This window comes from Toxorhynchites rutilus, chromosome 3, assembly GCF_029784135.1.
Source record: "Toxorhynchites rutilus septentrionalis strain SRP chromosome 3, ASM2978413v1, whole genome shotgun sequence".
Lineage (NCBI taxonomy): Eukaryota > Metazoa > Arthropoda > Insecta > Diptera > Culicidae > Toxorhynchites > Toxorhynchites rutilus.
The window spans coordinates 264,625,786-264,645,132 of NC_073746.1; the positions used below are offsets into that span (position 1 = coordinate 264,625,786).

General features: G+C 38.2%; 1 protein-coding gene across 3 annotated transcripts in view; it reads left to right on the forward strand.

The window, feature by feature from the left end:
• The window catches only part of LOC129774679 (uncharacterized), a 166,642-nt gene that overhangs the window by 110,715 nt on the left and 36,580 nt on the right, over nt 1-19,347 (forward strand). For all 3 annotated transcript variants that reach the window (XM_055778518.1, XM_055778520.1, XM_055778519.1), the window contains exon 3: nt 15,220-16,721. In XM_055778518.1, coding sequence (XP_055634493.1) covers nt 16,031-16,721 — 691 coding nt within the window. In that variant the 5' untranslated portion in view covers nt 15,220-16,030. The remainder of the gene's footprint in view (nt 1-15,219; nt 16,722-19,347) is intronic.

The window sequence follows — 19,347 nt, forward strand, 5'->3', positions numbered from 1 at the left end:
TGTAGCCCCAATTATTTTAATCAACTTTTTAGAACAAAGCTTTTTTCTATCTTTTAATATAATGGATTTAGCGCTTTTTTCCCTTTTTGCATTAGGGTGACCATGAAAAAGCGAGTTTTTATTTGCTCTAACTTTTATATTTCAAATTCTACATCAAAACTGTCTTCGTACGACTTTTAGAGCTAATCAAGACCAACAGTTTGCGGTGCAATATCTTAATCCTACTCAATGTTAGTTAGTAGAAAGTTTTTTACCAAAAAACTCATGATTTCAGTTTTGATTTACCCAAACACGAAAAAAACATAGTTTTGAGAATCACATATCATGTAGAGTGAACTCTGCTCTTTCAAATTGCAGAGAGCGTATTTTTTGGGAAGAAATATCAATAACTTTGAGTGAAGTTGAGATATTGACAAGTTCTGCATTGAAAAATGTTTGTATAAGTAAGCTCTAAAACTCTAAAAGTCTTTCGAAAAAAGTTTGCATGTAGAATTCGAAATATAAAAGTTGGAACAAAAAACAGTTTTTTTAATGGTGACCCGAACGCAACTTAGAAAAAAGGCACCATATCGGTGATTTCAAGAGATAGAAACAAAACTTTGTTCTACAAAGATGTCTCAAATAACTGGGACTACAACATTGTCGAACTATGTTTACCTCTATCTATAAAGATGGTAAAGTTGTATTTTTTATTTCATCGACAATTTTGGTCACCCTATTTTTGATAACATAAAAACTTTTTGTCTAGAGAATAACTGTCGAGCTCTAAATGCTAATTTCCGCTTAAATGCACCTCCTGAACCATTGTACACTGGTACATGAGTGTAATAAAACAGATATATGATGTACAATAATTGAAAGTATTGAGCTACTGAGCTCGGGGAATAGCTCAGTAGCTCAATGTTTTTTTTTTAATAAAATTTTATTCTTTGTACGTTGTACTTGTTTCCAGGGAAAATCATATAAAGTAGAACAAAATGTCGCATTTTAATTTTGATGGTGGAATAGACGAGAGTGTTTTTTTCGCTTACACCTTTAATTGTAAGGGTAAGGCCATAAAGCACCTAAAATATTAATAGGGGAAATGGGGGCATAATGGTCACCCTAAGGAATACGTCCATTTCCTGTGGCCACATACCGCTTCAATCCCCGTTTTTCAAAGGATATTGTAGTTCACCTTATTGTTGTTCAAGATAGCAAACGGATTTTATTTTAAAAATTAAAAATAATACTATTTTGACATATTTGGTGTTCCTAAAGCGACTCCATGGATCTTCAGGAATGGCGCTACCTATCGAATGTTCAGTGCTCCTTTCGTTCTAGAGATTCAGCATCATCTCTTTGTGGGTTTTCACTTGAATATTCGTCCAATGTCTGAAAAACAAGCTCAATTAATATCATCATTAACAGTTTTACAGTTTTATCCACTTTACATTACTTTTTGCCTCCCAATTTTATTACCATTTTTATTCTTTACAACTTGTTTTGAAAGGATTAAATGCAGTTCTATACAGTTTATTTAGTGGCATAAAACATGAAATGGGTATAATTAAGTAATCGACATGAATTTAGATCGGATGAGATATTTTTTTGTATTGTTTCAGTGTTCTTGGTTACCACGCAACTGATGGGACGCTGAGTGCTGCTGGAAAGTCCACATTTTTCCATCGAAATAGTCATATAACAGAGACTTCAGGCCATCTTCGAGAACACGTTCTTGGTACATCATGCAGTTTTTATTCATATTTTAGTTAGAAAAATAGCTCGTTCCTATACAACGTGTATGAGTATGAGTGGATCCGAATCATCCTCTAATGCCCTTTTTGCATGTTTTATGACTCTACAGGAAACAATAATATTCACAGTGTACTCCACGAGCGATGAACTCGCCTACGCATACAATCGGCTGTCATACGGTTGGAAAATTAATTCCTGATTCGCTCAGAATCTATGATTGGAACAATCTGATGTGACTCAACAATCGGCTCGTTTGTGCGATGGAGGAAGATGATACGCTGCCTTCGATCATGAACACGAGGATGTGAGGTGTCCCCAAAGGTCATTTTGTCTCGTTCGAGCACGATCATTTGGGCCTCGCGTCTCCGTGAATTTACTGTCAATTAAAGTACACGTGATTCGGAAGAAATTCAGTTTGCCGGTGCAACGTTTCTCTCACTTTTGAGAGACACTTCGAGATGGCGTAATAAGAATATTTATGCCAGGTCAAAAGTTCTATATTGGCAACTGGTAATAAGATTATTCCAAGTCACGTTACGCAAAGCATTCAGTTAAGTACCTTCCACGTGCTTACCGTGTCGTTCAATGATCAGACATTTCCCGAGATCCGACAAACTACTGCTATTTTGTACGTGCACTTTCAAAAAACTGCAATGTCCGTTCATCGTTGTGACAAATTGCAATGCCTGTTCTCTGGACTGTTTGTCTATGATTATCTTTCATGAGAATCGCAATTTATTCAAATCAGGTTCCCGGTTATTTATCTCAACGGTGGTTGGGTGACGGATAGTACATCTCGAATCATACTCTGAGGAAACTGCTCTTCCGAATATATATATATGTGTGTGAGTGCTACAAACCAAATGGAGGAATCATATCAGTCCACGCGCTAGAGATCTTCACCGACGCGAATCAGCTTGAATGTTTGTGATTTACATGATCATTAGCGACAATTGCAATTCATTGTCTTACTCCGAAAGTATTCATTGCCTGCTGCTACATCAGTCAGCGTAAATCGCTGCCGGTATCTTTGAAGATGAAACCTCTCAAACCTCGCCCATGTATGGTATTCAACTTTTCATCTTACGTAAAATACATCACTACTGTGTCGTGTTTATCGTGCCGAAGCTATCATATCGTTCGGATCCGCTTATACCTAGGAATCTTGGTAGTTTTCCGTACGACATTCCCCAGGGGGCATTTACAAGTGACTACTTCGCTATAAACTATGAGCAAAAGTGAACCTGAAAATCGTTCTTCTTTAACTTTAACGTGGTACGATGCCATTCATTACAGTATGAGATTCCGGTCTTCCATGATATTTAGGCCAGAAGTTGTGCGTCATCATCAGTGTTCGTAACGAACCGAGAAGGTTAAACGTCACATGCAATGAAGACAGGCGATTTTTCAACCAACCTTTCGACCGTTATCAAACTATTGAAGTGACATTGATGTTCATTCTGCGACCGCTAATATGAAATATTAGTATGACATCCGCGAGAACCACGAAGCAATTCGCAAAGATCACATGTAAGGGACAAACCGAGAACAACGCTGGGAACCCGGCCAACGGAATTGATAATTACCAGCACGAACAAAATGGTCAACCGGGCAGCTGCTGGAGGTTGCGAACTCGTAATGATTTGTGGTGGTCGATGAGTCTCTAATATGGCCTCGCGAAGGTGATTTTTGCTTTGTGTGTTTCCTCCCGATGGCGACGGAGTTTGAATACATATTGCTGGATCGTTTTTTTCTTGTTTAAAACGGCGCGAAGCAAAATCATTGCTGTCGTTTCGTGAGTGTTCATTAATATGTCATAGACCGGCAAAATTTGCAATTTCCTTCCTGAGATTGTTTGTGTTGTTTATTTATTTCTTATTGATTCGTTGAATGAGTTGTTCATTATAGTGGTTTCTTGTAGATCACAATCTTCCAACTTCAAATGACAAAAAAGTTGAATGGAGCAATAATATGAGTCAAGTATTATTAGTCAAAATGACTCAGATGAAGCTCTAGTTATTTACAATCCGGAATCAAAAAACTAGCTCGATCTTGGCAGGGTTTTGATAAAATTAAATATTAAATTAAATTAATTAAATATACCGAAAGTGGTTTTGTGTGTGGTCATCACTTCATTTATGCTCTTCTTGAGCTTTTGTTTGACAGCTGCCTAATATCTTAACGAACCAGCCAAATGAGTTGAAAATCACTATAATACAGATAAAAAAAGCTGCCTAATATTTTATGATTGGGCGGAATTGGTGACGATCGGTTGGATTAATATCCTTTTCGATAAAACCCATCCCGTGGTCATTATGTCATTGAAGTTTCTATCGGCTGTATAATCTAGCCAAAACTTCACAGGTCCTTTGTGTGCTTTGATGTACGATATAATACGCTTTTTCAGCCATTCTTGCTTGAAGATGTACTTCGAGTTCTATCATATCCATAATTTTTTTTGACAAATTTGGCAGTCAATATAAACTTAAACTTGGGCATACTCTCGAGATACTGTTTTCTTATGGAAATCATTTAGCGGGTTTTATTCTCCATTTTCTTCTTCTGCTTCTTCCTCAATTGCACAACTTTTCTCGAGGAATCTGACCGTAGAATTACTGGGGTCATTAATTTTTTCATTAGCCTTGTTTGTGATTTCTCTATCGAATAACACATTTTTATTGATCCCCAAAATGACAAGAATATGTGTGTATCAGCGCACGTCGAAAGACGCATGTCCCTGGCGAGAAATCTTCCGACCAGAACGGGAATCAAACTAGAAGCTCCCAATATGATATGTGTGACGCTAATCACTCGATCACGAGAACTATAAACAGTGCTGAAAATATTCACGTTCACGACATTCAAATACGGCGAATTTCAGCCTACCTTGTATTGATATCCTTCTGCTCAAGTGAGAGTCGATAAATATGAAACAACGCTGTCAATGAACACGAGTGGGATGAACATCAATATCAACATACCATGAAGTTCATTTTTTCATTAGTATCTTCATTTTCGTCATGATATTCGAAACGTCGAAATTGAAGATCACTGCGTGTTAGTGAGAATCAATGCATAAAATTCAACATCAACCAATTGAGAGTTAAATCGATTAATTGTAAGGGAAGGCCATTCATCACATAAAATACAGATTTTTGTTGACTTCGACATTGAAATGTATAGTATAATTTTTTGACTATGTTTTATGAATCATATGGTCAATGGGTGAAAAAAATCAGAATCGGAATTCGAATATCGTATTCCGATGCTATTTTGGGCGCTCAACCGCACAACGGTCAACGCTCTGGTCCTTTCTTTTTTTTCTAAATATGGAAATAAAACACGTTCTCAATAAAAATTCACGCCAAGCGATGAAGATCAATTTAGCTTTCGTGATAATCATTTGAAATTATTGACAGTAAGGAAAGCACCTGAATGCAGGCTTTATGAAATTCATTCGTGCTGTTTTCGTTCAATATACTAGACAAAGTTCACGCGTTTTGACTCTTGTGTTATATTCATTATGACAGATATGATGCTAAGTTTCAACAGAAGAGAATTCATCCGACACTGAGAAAAAATTAATTCCTCCAGTCATGAATAAATTTTGATAATTTGTGACACTGACTATAAATGCTACGAAATGAATGGAGATTACGGGTTCTGAGCAAGGTTACCATAACTACAGATAACATAATCTGAATTTCTACAAATTTTTTCTGACTTGATTACATATTCTTAAAAATAACGTTCTATTATTAATTATGAATTAATGTTAATATTTTCCGTTTTATTATTTTTTTTAAATTTTTATTTCTTAACATAAATTCGGAAGACTCTAAGCATTTCGCTAATTGTTCTCGATATTTTTTATAGCCGGAATACCAGCTTCGTAGCACTGTAGAATGTGTACCGAGAGCAATCCGTACAGCCGATGGTTTAAAATTTTCTTTTACCAGTTTTCCCTCAACACAAACAAGTTTTGAACAACTGTGTTCTCAAAGAAGTAGGTTCGTGATTTCGACATCATCAATGGTAAAACAGCCTCAAACTAACTGTAGATCCAAAAATCTGTTTTTTATAGAATTTTAAGTGTAATCTAATCAAAGAGTTTCGAGGCGTTGATGAAATAAATTAAGGATGAGCAATTCATTTCTTCCAATACTGTTTACAGCGTGTTAGATAACTAACCTGATTATTTCAGGAGATGATAGAGAATCATATTAGAAGGAAAATATCCTTTTACGCATATGGTCAAATCTCTATTACTTTTCTTAAGCTCATTTTTTTCTCGTAAAACTCTAATTCAAAAAGTAAGCTACATAGAATGATTTTGTTGCTTTCATTTGAAAGATGAGAACATTGCGCATAGAATGCAGTTGTAAAACATTTAAATTATTGGTTTATTAGTGGTAGGCAGAGTTGCCAACCATATTTTTGAAAAAGCTGGATAAATTCGAAAAAAAAACTGGAAAAAAGCTGGAAGAGTCGATTCTTTTTCTCAATTTTGTTTATATTAGCAATAAGAATTACGATATACAGTGACAATATAAGTAATTAGAATTTTTAATTTACCTGTTATCATACATTTTAACATTATACTTTTGTTATACATGTTATTTCATTCTAACTAATCCTGATCTTGTTTTAGAGCACCCCCACGCCAAATCAACCGAAAACAGCAAAGTGATAATTTTCATTATGACCAATTTAAGTTACGACTGATTCGTATTCAACGTATTCAAAATATATTTTTTTAAACCATATGTTAAAATATGTTGTTGAAAAATCAGTAACAAACATTTTAAATGCAGTTCATATGACATATTCTCGAGATATATCCAACTTTATACAGTGATTAACCTCCAAATGGACATCCCGCATTAGAGGCGATTGTTATCTATAATTGGACACATTAACAAATACAACACAAACGACAAAAAACAATGTGAGAAGCAAGTTAAAACACGAAAATCGTTGAAAATCTCACAAATGATCATTAGACCAGTGTGTAGAATATATAGAATTCTATAAAATGAACTCAACAACAGACTTTAATGAAAAATCCGCCTCTTTGAATAACAACAACAGTTGATAGTAATTAAGTAAATGACTTAATTAAAGTGTAAAAAATTTGGTTCTAACACCATAAATTATTGGGAAATAGTTGAAAACACTTCTATAAATTTATCGTGTTGTAGAAACTCGCACAAATGTATATTTACAAAAATGTCCAATTAATTTATTTATTTAACATCGTCTTCGATTACTCGCACAGACTGAACTTATAAACTAAGTATAATTCTTAATCCTATTTTTACAATTTTGTTTCGTTAAATTAAAGTCGAATTCATCACATACGGCATTGAACTGTCGAATACACGAGTCAAGAGGGTTATTGTAGCCGAAGTTAGTCCTATGATACGGGACTGCTAACAAAAATGAGTTCCGAAAACGACGAGGGGGAGTGTTCAGCGGAATCTGTGCGAGAAGTTCAGGACAGTCAATTCATCCATGAATTATGTCAAAAATGAACATTCGCTGCATTGTAGTGCGCCTGGAACTTAATGATTCCAATCTTAATAGCTTAAATCGGTCGGAATACGGAGGAAGATTGGCTGGATCGTTCCATTGAAGTCGTCTCAGAGCAAACCGTAAAAAGTTTTTCTGCACCCGTTCGATTGACAAAACGTAAACTACGTAATGGGGCGACCAAATTGGAGCAGCATACTCAAGAATACCACGAACTAACGTGCAGTACAAAGTCTTCAAAGCATGAATATCAGTGAACTCGTACGCATGACGGCGAATGAATCCTAATACACAGAAAGCTTTAGCAGTCATAACGCCTACGTGCTCGTTGAATCTGAGCTGAGTATCAATCATGACTCCGAGATCACAGATTGACGATGTTCGTACCAGTATTGACGATTCCATCCTGTATTGATGCAACACGAGGTTATTGGAGCGACCAAAGGAAATGATCCTGCATTTTTTGTCGTTGACATGCATTCCATTATCGCCACACCATATGAACATTGTAGTAATGTCCTCTTGAAGAGCAAAGCAATCCGAAAGCGATGAAATCACCTTGTCGATTTTCAGGTCATCGACGAATGCAAGCTTAAATGATGAAAGCAGTAAGCTCAGATCATTGATAAAGATGTTGAACAATAGTGGTCCAAGAACGCTTCCTTGTGGTACTCCAGAAGTGATGCTGAAACTGCGAGATCTAAATGAATTGACCAAGACATATGCAGTGCGATCGCGGAGATATGAAAATATCCAATCCGTTATCGAATCTGGGAAACCTATCTTCTTTAGTTTTTCGACTAGTAAGACGTGCGGGACAGTGTCGAAAGCTTTCGCGAAGTCAATGTACGCTGCGTCGATTTGTCGCCTTTTTTCAACTTCACGGGACAGTGTGGTAACGTAGCACATCAGATTCGTTGTGGTGGAGCGATGCTTCATGAATCCATGCTGACCGTCGAAGATTATAGGAGACACCACGTTCTATAAGAGATTGCGCATTAGTCTTTCGAACACTTTGCTGAGAAAACAAAGTATGGATACTCCGCGATAATTCGTCACCTGCTTACAGTTGCCAGATTTATGAATAGGAATGATGCAAGCAGTTTTCCAAGACGCTGGAAATGTTCTTTCCTGAAGCGACCGGTTAAATTGATACGCAATGGGATTCGCAAGATCTCTGGAGCAGTTCTTCAGTAGCAAAGGTGGTATACCGTCCGTTCCACATCCTTTTTTGATGTCTATGCTATCAATGGCTTTTATTACTTCGTCTTCGGAAAATTCAATTACGGGTAGATTGATGTTGAACGAAGGGATGTGGGCAAAACAGTCACTCTTTGGCACAGGTGACGTTTTGCTGAACACGCTGAATTAGCAAGCATATTTGAGGCATCCGCATTCGTATTAGTCTGGATCCCATTGAATGTGACGTTCCGTGGGATGCGAGTGGAATTTTGTCGTTTCTTCACGAAACCCCAAAAGCGCGATGGATTCTCTTTAACGCTGGCTTGGATTCTCAACACGTAGTTCTCATAGCTGGTTGATAGCAATGTTTTGTATTGCGTTTCTACTGCTCTAAGATACTCTCTGTCGTTCTCGGATTTTGAAAGAAAGAAACGGCGCCGGGTCTTTCTGAGGACATTTCGAAGATGTCTTCGTTCGGCGGTCCACCATGGTTTTTTTTTGAAGTGTGGAATGTTCATCTTTTTCTTGGCACATAGTCATTTAGCACTGAATAAAGCTTTTCATAGAATGTTGATATCGCTCTATCCAAAGATTCAGTTCGTGCCGAGAAATCCCAGTCAACGGCACCCAATGCCACTTTAAGATATACAAAATCGCACGAGTAGAAATCGTAGTAAAAATCATTTTCTGATTTGGTTTGTTCAGTGAATTCATCACTGCTCTCGTCGAAAAGCAAAACTAAGGGAACATGGTGATTGTCAACAGGCAGTAGAGGTACGGTCGGTTCTATAATGTCGAGTTGTTTTGAGAGACTGACGAAAATGAGACCGAGCAGTCTGGCGTTTATACTTACATATCGATTAACCTGCTGTAGTCCAGTGCCAAACATAGTTTCGATGAGTGCTTTCTCTTGCTCCGAAGAGACATTTAGAGGAATGAAGCCGCTTACATCCTCGACACGTTGGAATCGAATGTATATTTGCCTGCAGTAACGGCTTGGAAGACCCCTTCACCAGTATCGTACACAGGACCGGGATGACTGCATGTCGCTGGCTGGAGTAGCTCGACTGTGACGAGAGGATTAGGGGCTTCCATGAGATTTGCAAGTCTGCATCCCGGTGGTGTTGAAGCTGATGAAGCTGCTTGTCTGGACAGGTTAGGTACACCCATGAAACTTCGATGTAAGTTTGACGAAGATGAAGAAGCACTGAAAGCCAATGGTATTACCGGAGGTGATTAGTTCGAACAGGGTAAGTACTTGCCTGCTGAAGCAGAGTAGAAGACCCTATCTTCGCACCCAAACACAGGCCCGGGACGACTGATGATCGCTGGCAGGATGGTCTGGATTGTGGAGGGGGAATAAGAGGCTTCCAATATGATTAATATATTGCGTCCCGGGACAGTATTGATTGTTGGAGTTTTTTGAGGTGAAGGATCTTGGAGAACTAATGACGTGATCTATTTCCTCCGCGGCGAGAACCGAAAATATTGACTGTTATTTTCCAATTCTCTGAACATCAATCCTTCTGGCCATGTTGTAGGATCAAGAGCTTTGTTTCTGAGTGATAAATCAAGTCCAATTTTGAATGACACAACCGAAAGGGTTTTGGTGTCTTTGCCTTTGGAAACCAGTTTTACTACCGGTGGGTCACAGTCGATCTCTAAGTTTGCTTTCGTCATAGCGCGCACAGCTTCTTCAGTGACGAATTCTTGACAAGTATAGCCAAAATTTTTGGTCGTCGTCATTTTTGAAGACTGGAACTGTAGTCACATTGTCTAGAGTAGGCTTACTCCCAATTTGACAGGTTTCAGGGCGTGCTGCTGTTTCCAATACGTGAGGACGTTTTGCACCTCTCTGTTGGTTGATTGTTGGCCAAACAGTATTTGTAGCTGGTGAAAATTGGACTATGGAATTTGAATGCATTTGTTTGATCTCGGTCCGTAATTCAAAGAGAGCCGTCGAAAGAGTATTCAACGGTGAATTAAAATCCTTATCGACTTGGTTCGTGATTGCTCGAAAGTGAGAATTTTGAAAAAAGTTAGCGCAGTCATCGCACATCCAAAAAAAAATTTTATTATTGGACGAGAAATACGGTTGTAGTGCACGCGATACTTCAGAACATGTGATGATATGAAAGAAAGCTCCACAATAACCGAGAAAACCACCATTTCGATACCGCTAATTGTTTCATATCACTTTTTGCAATGTTTTGCCATTGTGGTGCGCCTACAATTAGACAGTCTCGTAAACTTCATTGTAGGATTCGAGATGCAAACCTCCTCAGTTGTTTCAGTTTTATTCCGGTAGATGTCGCTTCAGAAGAAAAAATCGACGTGGAGAGTAATACAAGTTTGTTGTTTTGCTTCACGAACTAAAGCACAACACTCGCGAAACGTTGTAATTACTTATAACGGAAAAAAACAATCGATACAAATGAACAGATTTAACAATGGAGTACCGATAGACCGTGATAACTCAAAAACAATATTTAAAGACGTAAAAAAACACAAAAAAACACGGGAAAAACCACGACAGAAATATTACACTTGTACACATAAAGCAGTGTTGCCGAAGCAGAACAAATGTCCAATTGTTCGTGTCGCATTACAGGCCTTGAAAACGAAAATTCTTCCGACTTTTTGAAAATCAGTCGTGATTTGAATATGATGATATGATGATGAAAATTGAGGTTTTGGGTAACCGTTTGTTTGGGATACCGTCATAAGTAGAAAGTTATAAAAAAACGGAGAGCGTCGGGGCTGATTTGCTGTGGAATTGCTCTTTATTCATCTTCATTATTTTTTATTTCTACATAATTTTTGAAACCTAGAATTCCTCGCAAAGTTTTTGTTCCTGTTCTAATTCCTAGTTTTGATTCGTTCAAGTTGTATACTGAAGACAATCGCTTAAAGGTTACTGAGGAATGCGTCAGAATCAAGGATGTTGTAATAATATTTCCAATTTGGCAAAATAAATGTCATACCTTTTTGGGTACGCTAGTGGTCTCGTTCAAGAGGGGATACTGTAAAGTTTTGTCCCGACCCGGTTCAGTCGCCATCATGCGTTGGAATAGTGAGGAGCGTGCCTTTTCTTTTGAGGTTTACTTTTCAAGCGGATGTTCGGTTATTGCGATAAAGCCCATTTTCACTTGTGTGGGTCGGTTAACAAACAAAACATGCGCTACTGGGCTGACACCAACCCTCGAGAATTGCATCAAAAGCCTTTGCATTCACCCAAAGTCACAGTGTGGTGTGCAATTTCCTCAACTGGGATTATTGGTCCCTGTTTATTTGAGGAAAATGAGGTTACAGTGACAGTGAATTCGGACCGGTATGTAAACATGCTACAATGTTTTTGCCCACGGCTAGAAAATTTGAATTTGGGGGACACTTGGTTCCAACAAGACGGTGCAACAGCACACACTTCAAGAGTATCGATGGCTGTTTTGAGGAAACACTTTCCAGAGCGCCTTATCTCAATTAGAAGCGATTTGGAATGGACGGCAAGCTCTCCCGATCTGTCTCCTTGTGATTTTTTTCTATGGGTTTTTTTAAAATCCCGTGTTTATGTGAACCATCCATGAACCCTACAAGATTTGAATAGCAACATCCAAGAAGAAATTGCCAACATAACACAATGTATGGAGAATGGGGGACGTCACCTAACAGATTTGATCTTCAAAACAATGTAAATTAAAACTTTAAACATGTACCTACATTATAAAAAATAAATAAGTATTTTCCGATGCACACAATAGTTTTTATTGAGTTTTGAAAAAAGGGAGTTATGCTTCCGCACCCTGTACATTTGGGGAGTAAAATACTTGAATATGCCGAAAAAACAAAAAAAAACTGGATAAAACTGTGAAAATTATAAAAAAAACAGTAGAATTTTCGGCTTTGGCTGTTTCGCTGGCATGCTTAAAATAAACTGGCAATATACAGGCAAACTGGGAGGTTGGCAACTCTGGTGGTTCTTCTTGTACTTGTAGACGATATTTAATTTTTTGATCGTTTTGGACGACTTTCACGTTTCTCTGTCTACTTAATTGAGTGATGAAAACCTTCGTTTTCTTTCCACAACTACAGTTTGTTTCCCGGTAACGTTTGAACACGATATTTAGAGTCGATTTTGGAAATTTCAGAGCCTTAGTATTCTTTCTGACCACGTTGGGGTTTCAACGTGTCCAGAATTTTTTCATGTCTCGTTCCATCTTCAATAAATTTTTAATGCGTGTATCAATCCTGATCAGCTTTTTACCAGTAGGTAAAAGAACAAAACGCTGCCATTAGTTTCTTGGCACGATAACTAGAGGCGCTGCGGTAAATAAAAATATGCGGCCAAATACTAACTGGAACTGAATTAATTATCTCCGTTTCAAATTGTGTAATAAAGGCCGCTTGGGTCGTTGCTGAAATAAAAAAAAAATGCCGTAGACTACATGTGGGTCCGTAGAATTTTGGCTCTAGTCATGTATTCTAGCCTCAGGCTTATGAGCAAACAACGAGAGGGATAGTCGGGCAGGTTTGTAAAGTTGAACACGATTGTCGGAAGAATTATTTCATACGCCGCTACGTACTGAAATTATCCAGGATACATTTCAAGGTTTTGTTTTACTGTAAACGCTTTGAAAGCAGTTGGAAAACAGTGTTCTATACTCGATACTAGATTTTGCTTCAAATTCTGTTCAAAGTTTGCCAGAATATTCTCGTACACGGTTTTCATGTTACAAAGAGAGCTCATGTTACGTGCGCAATGTACACGAGGAACATGTTTTTCCAGAACTGCAAGTTTTTCGTAGAAGATTGTCACATCCATGGAATCCATCACTAGATGCTGTCGCTAGTCGGTCGAAGCAATAGCATTGTTCATCGTGTCGAAATTACTGCGCCTGAACTCCATCTCCATAGTTTGTTGTTCTGGCGCGTTGACCGAGGCCATGTTAACACATTGCGGACCGCTCACGAGTTTTTCGTGTTTCGCGTTCCATCTGTTGCGGATGGATGACGAAATTACCCGTGTTTTCTACACATGATGGTTGAATCTTTGGTTTGCTAAGAATCTAACAAGACCTACCGATTGCTCGACCGATTGCTTCACCCCTCCCACACCGAAGGAAATTATCTCATTCGTGGAGTCCGAACAAATGAAGTTGAACGCTTCGCGTTTGCCCCAAAACGTGCGGTCCTTAATGTGTTAAAACACCATTGAGTTTGTGAAGTGATTTACTTGCAGTAATCCGTAAACAGGCAGTAATTCATTTTGGGCAAGAGACCCAAATATTAATTTTTTTTTGGACAAGGATCCCTATTTTGGACAAGGGGTCGATGTCGACCATTTTGAGAATCCCTGGTCTAGATGATCAGACATGGTATGGATTGTACGAAATTGTGCGAGAGTGTACAACAGATGTACCTTATCAAGTTGAAAGTTTAAATTGAACTGCGACTTGCTCAAGACGATTGCAATCTGGTAGCGAGATCAACACGCACCTGGGGCTGGACATGCACAAATAAAAAAACCTTTTTTTATTTTTTAAAAGTGATGAAATGTTTGTATGTATGGGACAAACCTCTTATTCGCTCAGACTAAATGAGATATTTTCTGCTGATAATTAAACTGACAGCGTACACAACTTTTTTTTGCAAATTGTCTCTTTCTTTGCTCCTTTATATTGCTATGATATGTATATTATACACCAACCCGCCTCTCGCTAGAGTAAATTCTGTACCAGTATGGGCGGATATACCATTTAATGAAACTTTTAAGCTCATTCAATGTAATGTAAGAGGATGTCAAAAAGTTTGTTAAATATTTAATTTGGGTGTATTTGGAGGATACCTTTCTTAGGTGATGATGGTAAAAAACTTTGCATTACTTTATACGGAGCTTTACTGTACTGTACTTGCGGATAATCGGTGCTTCACTGTGCTTGTTACCACTTTTCGGCAATGTATACCTTTTCGCTAATTTTTCAAAGCATTCGTAGATTCTTCCGTAGATTATTTCGTATCAGCACGTGTCTGAACACCTCAAGACGGAAGTATTCTGACAAACAATTTTTTGAATTACTTGTGTCTACATAAAGTTACGGAAATTGATGATAGCTTCTAAAAGATTTTCCTAAACTAACGTTGTTTTTTTCACTAAATCTTTGATTCTGTTAGGAATAACCCGTCTTGGTGATGAAAGTTCGACGAGAATATATTTGATACCATTTGCAGATGAAATTCATCGTTGCATCTTTAATTAGGTTGTACTTAATTATTTCAGCTCTTTAACTTAAAAGGGGAAATTCTTCTCGATTTCAAACGTAACGTGCAGCGAATCTTCTTCTATGAAATACAGAAAACAGGGTTGCTTTGTGTTGCCGGAATTACTTATTAGGTCATTAGTAACTAGTCATTCAAGCTATTATTGATTACAATCCATATGGTTTGCTAATTGAACGTAAAGATCGTTATGGCATTGAGAACTCATCGTGGAACCTGAATGTTTTACATGCGATTAACATCAGAATTGAATTAAATTGACTTCGCCTTAAACGAAATCCATCACGCGATGCCCTTACAAACTCGCCATGATTCCTCGTAGAAACGAGCCTTTGACCTAGATTTTTCTTCAAAATCGCCCCACAAGATCAATTAAACGATATAATCTTTGTTCAGATTTTTTTTGTCCATTATTCATTGAATTTTGTACAATCACTATTAATTTCAAGCGTCGAATGCTAATCTGTTTATTTTTATTATTTCTTCATTTCGCAGATTGGAGCTTTACTGCAAACGCTTAATTTCGACACCTATTTGTAACTATACAGAAAGAGAAATACTATGAGGCTGCCAGAGGAAGAGAGATAACCTTGGCTTTATCGGTGGCTTTCTGCAGTTAATACATATCAACAACAAACAAACAGCATCTAACAGTTGAAACAGTCGCCTAACCGCCGCCATAACTGAGTTCAAGGCCTTCCATTACTAGGAGACCCGAATGAGGAATCGATCATCTAATATATCCCACTCCGACACGAGAGTAGAGTCGTCTGTGGTGTGAAACGTTCAATAAAGCGCAAGAAGAATAAAAGTGCGCAAGTGTGTTTGAGTTGATTGGTGGTTTGAATTGCAAGTGCAACACTTAATTAAAATCTGGAGCCTCCTCATTAAGGCCCTGTGTGCTATTGTGCCAATGTGGATGTGTACGTCTACCGCATGAGCAAGAGCATTTGATTGGCTCGTATTACGTGAAGCAACCAGAAGAAATAAGTTGAAAACTGCTAATTTCCGTTAGATCATTTTCCGCTACGAAAGCGGCTGAAACAAAACAGCAATATGTGAGAGATCCCGCAGTCACGGTCGAATCAAGTTTTCAACTTTGTGTGCCAACGAGGCGCCGGTTCGTATTGCGAGTTTCGAATCAAGTTATGTGATTTGATTAGGGCTTCCTAAGCACGTTCCATCGACACAAGGACGATGTAAAGTTAATTTTCTTGTTGAAGATTAGAGCTATCAAGCATTTACAAGTTTAATTTAGAGGCAATTTCCGCTCTTTAATCAAGAATTCGAAGAGCCGAAATCCAATATGGCCTCCAGTGACAAATCAACGTCGAATGGAACGAGTGAATCGCAGCCGTCTTCTTGTGGCAGCGAAAACAGTAGAGATGAGGTGGATTTTGTACTGAAACTCCCGTCCGTGGCAGAATCCGATACATGTTTGGCATGCAGCAAGAACCAAAAATCCAGTGGAGCGTTGAACAACAATTGTTCTCACGGGAAAAGTCCCGACAAGTTCAACATTTTCCATCTCAAGCGTCGCCCCAAAAGTGATCCTGGAACCGGGACAATCGCTAAGCACGCGCAGCAGCTTGCGGCGGATGCATCGACGGATCCTGTCAAAAAGAAAAAATCACGCTTCGTGAAGAGTGCATCCATCGCACGGATCTTCGGCAACAACTACAATACCAAAAAACACGAACAGGACGGTGGAACACTGTTGAAGTTGCAGCATTTCAAGCGAAGTTTCCTCGGTAGCGAGAGGTTCCACAAAAAGGACCCGACGGCTGTCACAGCCGGTGTGGGACCGGAACCGGAACCGAAAATAGGCGATGGATGCTATGTGAACGATAACGAGAGCGGTACCAAAGCGATCAGGTCAATAACGCGAGGGTTGGGGCGACTGCTTAGGAGGAACAGCCATAGTATCGAGATTAGTCGACCGGATCCGGAATACAAGGTGTCCTACCTTGGGAACGTACTGACTGGCTGGGCGAAAGGTGAGTGATGAATTGATTATGTAAAAATTCTAACGATAGAATTCATTGATCCCTGTAGCTGATGTGTTTTATACTCATTTTTACAAATTTTTCGAAAAACGAAAAGAACAAATCCATGTGGATTTTGTTTCAGTTATTTTCCTTCACAGAAAACATTTGAACCAGAGGAAATGTAAAATATAATGATCGTTCGACAATTCTTTTGTTCACACATTTTTAAAGTCCACGATAAATGAATGAAATGACTAAGGTATCATGCCGTACGTAAAAAAGTAAACGACGGTCAGTCATATTCATTAAATTTACTTGCAACGTGTCATGTAATTTTAAGACATTTTAAATCAATTTTTTTTAAAAACCCCGATATCCGGTGATTTTCCGGTTTTCAAAAAACTAAAATTTGAACATCTGCGACACCAGTAAATGAAGACCGAATGAGCTAATATTTTGCATAGGGTATATTATCGTGCAAATCAACATTTCGTAGCAAATTCCGAATGAAATGTCGAGATAATTATTTTTATTGGAACCCAAAACCGTACTTTTCGTGTCGTACTCCAAAAAAAAAGTCCCAGAATGTCGATTTTTGACAATTTTTTTTTCGAGTTGACACTAGGTCTCGACGTTTCATGCAGTTTTAAGACATTTGGTATCAAATTTTTTTTCCGAAAACCCCGATTTCCTTTACTCCTCCCTTGGGTAATCTTTCGATTTTCACAAAACTCAAACTTTGACCGCTTTGCACCACTTGAGTCCGATTGAGCTGAAACTCGGCATAGGGTGTTTTTTCGATGTGGTAAACATTTTGTATAGGGTAACTTTTTGAAATTTTAGGGTCTTTTTTCCCATTCATTCATTGGCACCCTAATATACATGTTAACTTATATTCTAGGAGATACAATCATCATATATTTCCTATTTTTTTCTTTTTATCTAACATTTTGAAGACTTTGGGGTCATCTACGGAATTTGAAAACTTTTAGCTGCGATTTAATTTTCATCTACAGGAATAAAGCAATGAAATTTTTGTGTTTCCGATTCTGTTTTCGCGTGATTGAAGAGTGTGGAAGAGCTGTGGAATAAAATCGCAACTAAAAGGTTTTCAAATTCAGTAGATGACCTCAAAATCTTCAAAATGTTAGATAAAAAAAAGGAAATATATGATGATTGTACCTCTTAGAATATAAGTTAACATGTACATGGTATAAGATCAGATGAATAAAAATTAATTAATGTCAAAATATGTCATAAGTTTTATTACATTTGATTTCAAATAAAGACCTCTAAAACACTCATTCAACATTTTTATTATTATTATTATTTTTTATTTTGGGTAAGCTTTCTGCACTGAAAAAAGAAATAAACTTAAATACACAACAAATATCAATATAACTTAAAGACGGAAAGCTCTTGGATTGATGTTATCTGGCTACCTATGTTTTCTTTCACTGCGCCAACCTCAATCAGTGATCTACTTGGAACTCCAATACCGTTAAATATGTGTAGCAAGGTAAGCAAAAAAATGTGCACCAAAGCGTCGCTACAATTAAAATTCCTCAACTCAATTGTCGCCATTACCTACACAAAACTATAATACCGATGATGGCAGTAACAGTCGTGATCATCTGTTCTCCACTTTGCAAGCACATTCAATTGTGACCCTTTCCAGCGAAATACCAACTATCACTGCGAGTCTCAGAAAGGCTTACCGAAGTTATGGTGAATGAAGTAAATACTCAACATGCAGTGATAATTCTAGACATTCGTCATCTTACCCATTCACATGCCTGATAAACCGATACTCCTTACGATATGAACGATAAAAAAAAAAGAATGGAATGGAATGTGGGAAATAGCACAATTAGTTCACCCTCCTATTCTGCAACATTTCGCTATCATGTGACACTTGCTGCTCGATAATGCCCGCGAATGGGCCGGTGCTATAATTTATTCTTCCAATTCATCATCTCACGGAGAAACGGCGGCGTTTTAATCAATTATCGTCGGTACGAAGGAATAGCCCGTCCAGCAGCACCAGTGCATCCACCCGCGAGACGGCAAATTCAACACCACCACCCCGTTCACATCCTATCACCATGTTATGTTCCCGACTTTACCTAGGTGTCGTTATGCTTGGGGGTAATATAATGTCATGATGAGCGGTATGGTGCGGTATCTTTCTCACCATTCGGTTCCCACTCATCCGGGCAGCTAACTGTGAATGGGACCGCCCAGAATTGGCACGGGCGGCCGTGAACTTTGAATCTGATTGAGCACCCGGGAAGTAATCCTGGATGAAATGAGATTGCTGTACGGCAGAACATCATCATCCACAGCGAATCGGTTCGATCGAAGACAACGACAGTGCAAACGAGGTATTAATTATTTTAATTGCAATTGACATTCTAAACCCTTCGTGGCTTGGGACATGTGAGTGTGTATACGGGTGGATTGTGTCTTCGTTGGCAACACGCGATTCTTCCAGGCAGGTATGGAGCGTTTTCGTGCAACCGTATTCAGGTCCGGTTCAACAGCACATGGTCACGTGGCTTGGGATAACTTATCGGTAGTTACTTAGATGAACTTTTTGATGTTTGAGTTAATAATCACGGTAAATTAAAAATAA